Genomic DNA, 10,196 nt, shown 5'->3' with positions numbered 1-10,196 from the left:
GCAAGTGTGCGACAAACCGCCATGAAAGTCCATGTGTTGAATAGACCTATAAATCACAATCTAGTGACATTTGCACAGTAATTTAGGCAAATAATGACAGTGGAAATGTCACTATATGGACATTTAAGCCTTTCCATTTTCCTGAAAGGCTCTCGTGGGTTATGTTAAGGTAGCCTGTTTGCATTCGTTAAAGGCCAGCAATGACGTACAAAAAAAAGCTATGCATCTTATTTGAAAAGTTTCCCAGAAAAAAAACATCTTGACCTTGTCAGTCGGAAACTATATAGCTCCAGGACAGAGAGTGCTTCATAATTGGTGGGGTAAGGTTTTTTGCCGGCTCGGCTGCAGTACTGAAATGGGCCTTCTGGTAAATAAAAGTATTCACATAACCTCTAAATGTCTGAAAATAGCAATTACCATATCAACAGCAGCACCACTGTCGGTGTCACACGAGGTGGCTAACTGCTGCTTCACAAACAGAAAGCTATAGCTATATGCGCGCTTGCGCTAACCCTGTGGTTCTCAAAGTGGGGTCCAGGGACCCTTGGAGGTCCTTGGGGGGGGGTTCTAAATGGACCCTTACAAGTCTAACTCTGACAGTATACAAATGGGTCCAATTGGATGGGTCCATCTCACCCTTGAGGAGTTTGAAGCAGGACTAAACACCATGAAGCTGGGCAAAGCTGCAGGTCCTGATGACATCCTGTCTGAGATGATAACCCACCTAGGCCCAGTCGCCAAACAATGGCTATTGGACATGTACAACATCTGCCTACAAACCCAGCACATACCAACGATCTGGAGGAAAGCCATCATCATTGCTCTTCTAAAACCCGGAAAAGACCCCAACCTCCCCAAAAGCTACCGGCCCATCTCCCTGCTTTGCACCACCTACAAGCTGTTCGAGAGACTACTCCTCAGCCGACTATCCCCCCAGATAGACGCTGAGCTAATCAGAGATCAAGCTGGATTTAGACCGGGAAAATCCTGCACAGGCCAACTGCTAAACCTCACCCAGTACATCGAGGACGGCTACCAGAAGAAACTGATAACAGGCGTTGCCTTTGTCGATCTTTCGGCAGCTTATGACACCGTCCAACACAGGCTGCTGATCAAAAAACTTTTCGACATCACAGCGGATGCCAAACTGTGCAACACAATTAGATGTCTCCTGAGCAACCGGATGTTCTACGTCACACTCAACAATAAAAAAAGCAGATGGTTCCACCAGAACAACGGTCTGCCGCAGGGCAGCGTCCTGGCACCTCTCCTCTTCAATGTCTACACCAACGACCAGCCCCTACCAGAAGGATGCAGCAGGTTCATCTACGCAGATGACCTAGCCATGACAACGCAGCAGCATACCTTCCCAGAAGTGGAGTCAACCCTGGAACAAGGACTGACAGATATGTCCACATATTATCTGGAAAACCACCTGCGTCCAAACCCCGGGAAGACACAAATCTGCAGCTTCCACCTTAAAAACAAGGAGGCCAAACGGGAGCTCAACGTAATCTGGGACGGAATAAGGCTTGAGAACCACCAGCACCCGGTCTACCTGGGAGTGACCTTAGACCGTACCCTCAGCTACAAAGAGCACATCCAGAAGACGAGAGCCAAGGTGTCCACCAGGAACAACCTCCTGCGCCAATTAACTAACTCAAAGTGGGGAGCTCACCCAAGCACGCTGCGCACAACGGCACTAGCCCTGTGCTTTTCTACTGCCGAATATGCCTGCCCTGCATGGTATAAATCAAGTCATGCACACAAAATAGACCCTATCCTCAACGAGACCTGCAGGATAATGACTGGGTGCATCAAAACAACCCCCATACCCTGCCTCTACGCCCTCTCTGGAATCGCCCCCCCTGACATCCGCAGAGCAGTCGCCGCCAAAGCCGAGCGCACAAAGCAGGCCCATGACAACCGGCACTCACTGCACGAACACTTTGCCCCCCAAAAACGGCTCAGGTCCAGAAGCAGCTTCCTGGATACCACTGCAGAACTGGAGACCACACCATCTGTCGCCAGGACCGCGGAGTGGCACAGCCAGTGGAGCAGCATGGGTAGCCAGACAACCCAGTGGACAGAGAGAGGCATCACCCCAGACGAATGTCTTGCGACTGGCCATGATCAATCTTGGGCCGTCTGGAAAACCCTGAACCGTCTGCGGGTCGGCGAGGGACGCTGCAAGGCATCCATGAAGAAGTGGAAACTGACTTTTTCTGGTGCATGTGTGTGTGGCGAACCACAAACAATGGACCACATCATGGGATGTATCTCTGCTCCACAATGCACTGGAGATGACCTGGCCGAACCAAATGCCGCTGCACTCGCCTGCGCCAACCACTGGAAAGACGTGATATAGAGGATGGCCAGACACGACGAAGAAGGTCCATCTCAGAGGTCCTTGAGGGGCTTCTAAATTGACCCTTACAAGTCTGTAAGTCTTGACTGTATCCACACGGATCAAGGCATACACAGTGCTGCCTTGATCCCGCCTCTAGCTGCCGCTGATTGGCCAGGCCGTTTGGTGGCCGGAGCATCAAGTCTGCCTGAGAGTTCCCAGATGGGAGCAGGAGGGGGGAACCCAGTGTACTCTCTGCTGCCACATCTGGCGGAGTCAGGTTACATAACTGGTGCGCCAGTGCGCATGCGTCGTCAAAATGCATGCTGAGCAGCAGATCAAAAGCATGGAGGCGCTTTTGCGTACCAAGAAGCTGGGGCTGCTGGGATAGTAATTTACTTCCTGAGAATCCTGACACAACATTCCGCTGCATTACAGCCAGGCACTCGTCAAAAATGTCAAGCCCTGTTACGAGCTCTGGTGTCACATATTACTAGTACTACAAATGTCTATCTACGTCCTGTAAGTAAAACTAGTGTTTGTTGACTAATCATTACAAGTGAGTCTTATTTTGAAGAGGAAGAGGAAGTCAGTTTCGGGTTGTAACCGAGCTGGCATGACCAGCCTTTCGGAGCACTAGTCCAACCAAGTAAACAAGAGCCTACGTGGATTAAACACAAACTTTTAGCCAAAGACTAAGTTAACATATTTACAATATGAAAACCATGCATCTGTCACTTGAACAATGTAGGCCTACACACTTTGGAATGACGTTAAACATGGAACCTCCGCGGCATTAGCTGAGTAATTCCTTGTATCTGTGTTGGAGCGCCTCAGTAGGCTATCTCATGCTGGCTAAAGTTGTGGTAGATCTACAAGTAGAGCTTGTAGATCTGCTACTTTTGCTATTTTTGAACCTGAATCCTGAAAGGTAACATTTGTGGTCATATGAAATTTCCACCCGACAGAGATGATAATTCTGCCGGTGTGAGATAATACGGTATAGTTGAAAGTTCAAAACATCACCCACCACAATTTCACGAATGGCCATCAAATGTCATTCAAATGGCGATCTTAGTTATGTGTACGCCTATAAATTAACCACAATCTTCCATGTTTTAACTCATCGGTCGGTCATTACAGTGTGTTCTCAAACATTCCCCCTGGCTGGCTTGTGCATGGTACCCTATACTGTTCTTGTTTTTTTTTGTTTTTTTTAGGTGGGAGTGAATCAATGCAAGTGCAGCCATGATGATAGCAAGTGGTCCTTCACAGTTAAAAATCACACCTGTGTGAAGTGAGAGGTGCAACTCTGTGTGGGGGTTCCCGGGGGGGGGGGGGGGGAGTTCCAGACCCACAGGAACGCGCCCAGGGGCCCGGGCCGGTTCCGGCGAGCCGCCCCGCGTCCAAAACGGTTGAGAAATGACAGAGTTACTGTGTGCCGGTCCCTCTACTGTACCCTGTACTGTACTGTACTGTACTGTACTGTACTGTACTGTACTGTACTGTACTGTACTGTACTGTACTGTACTGTACTGTACTGTCACACCCAAAATCATCATATATACAGTTAATATGTGCGTGTGTGTTTGTGTGTGTGTTAGGTTGCGCACAGGTGGTGAAAAACAACCATGCTGTTTTAATGCTCATACCGACCTACCCAGCCAGCCAGCCAGGCAGGCACCCACCCACACACATAAGTCCGTAAGGGAGTGGTTGCACCACTCAAAAAAATAGAGTTGTACTGCTACTTTGAACGCAGTGCGTATATTATGTATATCTTTTATATTTGTCTTTCTTTCTTTCTTTCTTTCTTTCTTTCTTTCTTTCTTTCTACATTTCATTAAAATGTGTTCACCATTTCTTGGAAGTAGGCCAATAGTAGTAGTACTCTCTCACTGCTGGCACAAAATGAAAAATCACCACATCTGTTTGAGTTAGTGAAGCATAAAGCCTCATTTATAAGCTAAGCTACTACTCTGGCCAAGAACAAAGTAGCAAAAGAGAACAGATTTTTTTGGCAAGCCATACCAAGACCTGTTGGGTGATGATCCAATGCCAACTGTTTCACATTCAACAAGGGATATAGCCCATATAACCCTGCTATAATTCCTCCCCGTCCTTGAATCAATTGCAGTGCACTAAACCGAGAGAGACAAACAACGCACTCTCACTTCCCAAACTGCCAACTTCAATACAAACGCTGACTGCAGGGTGGAGACCTAATTTATTCAACCAGCCCGGCTATAGCTGATTAGACTCCTTGTCCAAACCATCCCAACCACAGCCTGTTTGAGATGTTGCCGCATGGAAAACAGCTAATGCAGTCTCAAAGCTGCTAGACTGCAAAAAAAACCTTCTTTCCACGTACAATCGGGTATACCATTATGCTTGAACTGCACCTACCTTATCTGTACATAGAATATACTATACTGTGAAGTTAGGTGGCAGCTACTGGGGACACAAAATGCGGTTGGTCGTATACCAAGAATATAGGCACAGTGTGTATTTTGATGAAGCTCTATTTTGTTCTCTTTTTGTACTCTCTTTCTTTTCTTTTAATCTGTTTACGATTTCTATCATTATTCTGGTGTTACTTGCGCAAGCAGAGCGTGCAAGTATTCGTCAGGTGCTACGATGCGTATGTCCCCTATAGCAGCATATGAGCATATGACGTGATGAAGATATGTACCAATGCCTGTACCAATGGTGACGTAACAATGACATGTTTCAGTGTCGGGTGGACTAAAGGTAATGCCCCTTTGTATACATGTATGTAATCCGACACCACTGCCATAACAGGCATAAGTAATCATTACGTCATATGCTGGCACGGGACATACGGAAGCAGACTGTGCAGGTATGTTTTCCGTCATGCTACGAAGCGTATGTCCCATGACGTGATGAAGATATGTACCAATGCCAGGGTATAATTGATTTACAATGGTGACGTAATATGTTTCAGTGTCGGGTGGATTAAAGGGACATACGCATCAAACCACCCGAGTAACCACAGTATACCACTAATCAACTCACAAATTACATATAGAAATATGAGCATATGACGTGATGAAGATATGTACCAATGCCAGGGTATAATTGGTTATCGATGGTGACGTAACGATGACATGTTTCAGTGTCGGGTGGACTAAAGGTAATGCCCCTATGTGTATGTAATCTGACACCACTCCAAAAGCAAGGTACGTAGCAAATAGCTAAACCTAATAATTCAATATTGCAAACGTTCTTTCACAGAAAGGCTGAGATTTGAAGGTTTGTAGTGGTCTACAGTACTTGCACGCTCTGCTTGCGCACTAGTAGGCCATGTATGGCCTACTTGTGTGCAACAAGCAAGTAGGCACTCGACAGAGTGCAGTTCTAGTTGTTATATGCTGCTGCATTGTCGAACTCTGAGGGAAGTTGTACTCTTATGTACCTGTAGCCTACACAAGAAGTAACAATATATATATTTTAGATTAGATTCATGGAAGCTTCTGGAAACACTTCAGGCAATGTTTATATGTTTTTAATTGATCTGGGCCGTGTGGAGTGAAAATAGTCTGGTAAGATCTGGTATATCTCTGTGTTTTATTGTCCTTGTATCTTTGTTTTGTATAATGGGCCTATTGTGACTGATAATAAAGTTTATCATCATCTTGAAAATGTTTGGACTTTTTTTTTTTTTTTAATCTGGGGATCCCAGGCAGATGCAGCCCAGCCACTGAGCCACTATTATTTCAGACTTTGAAAAGTCTTGAAAATGTTTGGACACAGCCGGGAGGTCACTCACACTCACCATCATATGACAGAACAAAGGAGGAGCAGGTGTCCATTCGTTAGACATAATGGTGGAAAGTAACTACTGTAAGTACATGCCTACTCAATAAAATGGTAAATGGTGCATTTATATAGCGCCTTTATCCAAGGCGCTTTACATAGATTGTGCATATACATTCACCCATTCATACACCGATTGCGGCGGTTTGATGAGGTCAGTGGCGAGATGGCCATATATGGAGTGTCAACCATATATGGTGGCATGACATGTCACGAGGCGTAACGGACTGACGACCATATATGGTGGGGTGATGTGTCACGATGCGGGAGGGACTGACGACCATATATGGTGACGTGACGTGACATGAGGCGTGAGGGACTGACGGCCGGCCATATGGTGACGTGACGTGACATGAGGCGTGAGGGACTGACGACCATATATGGTGGCGTGATGTGTCACGATGCGGGAGGGACTGACGACCATATATGGTGACGTGACGTGACATGAGGCGTGAGGGACTGACGGCCGGCCATATGGTGACGTGACGTGACATGAGGCGTGAGGGACTGACGACCATATATGGTGACGTGACGTGTCATGAGGCGTGAGGGACTGACGGCCATATATGGTGACGTGACGGATGGAACGACGGACGGAACGACGGACTGACAGGTTTTCATAGTAATCTGCGACATACGGTCGCAACAATAGATTTTTTAAATTTTTAAAAGAGAAAACTTGTGAAATGGGACATTCTGCACAATGAGACTTTTGATGCCAAAGGTAGGCTATAACCAAATGGACCCTTTTAGATCTCTAACTCTTAATTGAGAGTGTAAAATAAAACCAAATGGAACCATTTCATTATAAGCTCTCAAGAGTTAAATTATAGTTAAACGTCTTCATACTTAATTTACAAGATGTCTACACAGTTAAATAAATATAATGGACCTTGACATGAAAAGGGTTGAAACTTGAAAACCACTGGACTAGACAGACGTATATATTACAAAGACGTATATTACAGTTACCGTATAGGCTACCTGTGTCCATGTTGCTGGAGCACTGCCAGCGGTCGGGGCTGCCAGCCTGCTTCCAGCACGCCTCCCACAGCGACAGGTAGAACTGGTCGTCCGCGGTCACCCACGCGGGGCTCATGACGGCGCCGGCGTCCAGGCACAGCGCCAGGAACACGCACACCAGCCCCACCAGCTTGAGCGGCGTCAGCGGCGAGGCGCGCGCCGCCTCCGCCTCTGTCTCGCTGAGGACGGCGGAGGACATGGTGGGTGGGTGCGTGGGTGCGTGGGTGGGAGGTGTGGAGAGTGGACCGGAGGACCCGGTCGGTCGATCGGCCAAACAACCAACCAATAAATAGACCTTATGTAGGTCTGCTATTTTCGGTCAGTAGACCAATTAACCCAAATAGACCCTGCTGATGTCCTCTTTCTATCTCTTCTTCCCCGTGGCTCCGGTGGACTGTATAGCCGCTCTCTCGTCTTCAATATTATGAACACATCCTCCTATCCTCATGCACTCACTGCCCGACCGACCGGTGCGTACTGACGGAGAGAGACGGCTGCATGGGGTCGGATATGCTGCTCTCTCTCTCTCTCTCTCTCTCTCTCTCTCTCTCTCTCTCGATCTCGATCTCGATCTCGATCTCTTCAATCCCTCAATTCAATTCAAAAGACATAATAATCCATATTCAGAATCAGAACAAATTATAATAAGTAATAATAAGTACAAGGAAAAACAAGAGGAAAGACATATTGTTCACCCATTGTCCCTCATTTGGCTCTCTCTCTCTCTCTGCCCCCTCTCCCCCCCTCTCTTCAATTTGATGATTGGTTTGGTTTTATTGTATTGTGTGAAGGTGATGTGTATTTGAGCACATTGTGAACACAGAGTAAGAATTTTAATATCTGTATCTATCAAAGATTTTCAGAATGATTTTTCAATTTTCCAATAGTTATAATGGACATGCTTTAGACCTATATACCACAACGCAAAAAAAGGGAAACTAAAAAAAGCTGCCCTTCTGGGCACAGGTCTCCACCAGGAGGATAGGAGTGCATGTGTGACAAACCCGTCTTGATCACATGACTATGGAGAGCATGTGTACCGATTTGCGTGAAATTTGGATCAAATCTGAAGGAGTAATATTAGAAAATGTGTTTTACATATGTCGGCCTCCTGGTGGCGCTATAAAGAGCAGATGTGAAAAATTCCAGGCAAAGGTTTTTCCTTGGCCTCTAGGGAGTGTGCATACAAAGTTTTAGACAGATCTGTGCAGTTGGAGGTAAAAACACTTTTCGGCCAGTTATAGCGCCACCATGAGGCTGAATTGAAACTGTTCACGTGGCATTTCTTCCTCGGCCTAGTGGGAATGTGCGTGCACAAATTCACGGAAATCACACGATGTGTTCATGATTTGCAGTATCTTGTTTGAAACTGAGCACTCCTGCGAACTTTGGAAGCCAATCTTAGCCAATCAGGATGGAGTCTGAGAAATCTGAAAGACCTGTTTTGTTGAATGGCTCTAGAGAGACTGTGTACCAATTTGCGTGATGTTTGGACAAAATCTGTAGGTGTACTGTCCAAAAACTTGTTTTGCACAAAGCGGCCTCCTGGTGGCGCTATAACCGGCCGTTCTGGAAATTCTGGGGCAGAGGTTCATCGTTGGCATCCAGGGAGTGTGTGTGCAAAATTTGGCATCGACCGGGTTAACGGTGCCAGAGATTAGCTGTTCACAGACGGACGGACACACGGACACACAGACGGACGGACGGACGGACGGAGTGCAAAACATACTCTCTCCCCATGCCTTCGGCCTGGTGGAGACAATGAAACAGTGACTGATAGGCCTACTTATACTTCTTCTGGTATAGGGTTTCCTATATAAAAAAATCACACCCGTGTGAACTGAGTGGTGCAAGGTCTTATATAGCCTGATCAGCTGTGGTCTGACGTAATGTCAGTGACCATAGTAACCATGCTCATTTTTTTGGGTCCCACGTACAGGTACACACACATACAGGTACACACATACATAGACACATAGATACAGACAAAGCTGGTTGTTGGAGTGGTTTGCACCACTCAAAAATATGCTAGGCCTAATTTTTCAAGTCATGTGGCTATAGGCCTACTGTAGATAAATAGTCGGGGGGACATTTATAGGTGGGTACACAGCAGCATAACAGTAGCCTAAAGTCTAGATTTTAAGCATTAAAAATATTATATTAAAAATGTGCTTTTTGGAATTTGTGCCTTTGCTTTTTTTACACAAAATATGCTGTATTATATGTCATGGGGACACAAATGGCACCGAATACTATAAGAATGACCCAGGTGCATGGGTTCAGCCAATTTTGGGGCACAGCACAGCCTATTTGTGGGTGTCACAGGGGCACAGCAGGATGGAATTGGGCATTGGAAACGCCACAGGGAAGCCACACAGAGACAGTTTTTCAACTGTTTATGCGTCCATGTTTTGTCCCCCTCCCCCCCCCCCCCACAAACAAACAAAGTTAGACAGTTAGACAGATAGACCCCGACGAAGACCTTTTGGTCGAAACGAATAGGTCCTGTTATTTATTTGCCTTGCTCATTATCAAATAAACTATTTATTTTTTCACCAAAGACGGAGTGCCTTGGACTCTTTTCTTTTCAAGTCTGCAATTTACACCTTGACAAGCAGTACAACTTTTAGGAAGGATACCTTTTGTCTATATTGTTGTCTCCACCAGGCCGAAGGCATGGGGAGAGAGTATGTTTTGCACTCCGTCCGTGTGTGTGTCCGTCCGTCCGTGTGTGTGTGTGTCCGTCCTTCCTTCCGTCCGTCTGTCCAACGATGAACCTCTGCCCCGCATTTTCCAGAACGGCCTGTTATAGCGCCACCATGAGGCAGCTTTTCACATGTTTTACCTAAAACTTCACCGATCTGCGTGAAACGTTGCATGCACTCTCCCTAGAGGCCAAGGACAAACCTTTGACCTGCATTTTCCGCATCTGCTTTTTATAGCGCCACCAGGAGGCCGACTTTTGTAAAACACATTTTTTTATATTACT

At 46.3% G+C, this 10,196-nt stretch overlaps 1 protein-coding gene across 1 annotated transcript in view; it reads right to left on the bottom strand.

The window, feature by feature from the left end:
- The window catches only part of LOC306917701 (transmembrane protein 47-like), a gene marked incomplete at both ends in the record, with an annotated part of 31,022 nt that extends 23,616 nt beyond the window's left edge, over positions 1 to 7,406 (bottom strand). Inside the window, one exon of the mRNA XM_079530609.1 lies at positions 7,169 to 7,406. Coding sequence (XP_079386735.1) covers positions 7,169 to 7,406 — 238 coding nt within the window. The remainder of the gene's footprint in view (positions 1 to 7,168) is intronic.
- Between the last annotated feature and the right edge of the window lie 2,790 nt (positions 7,407 to 10,196).

This window comes from Electrona antarctica (assembly GCF_951216825.1).
Source record: "Electrona antarctica genome assembly, contig: SUPER_24_unloc_1, whole genome shotgun sequence".
Lineage (NCBI taxonomy): Eukaryota > Metazoa > Chordata > Actinopteri > Myctophiformes > Myctophidae > Electrona > Electrona antarctica.
The sequence above is the reverse complement of the archived record's forward strand: the minus strand, read 5'-3'. Positions and strand labels throughout refer to the sequence as shown.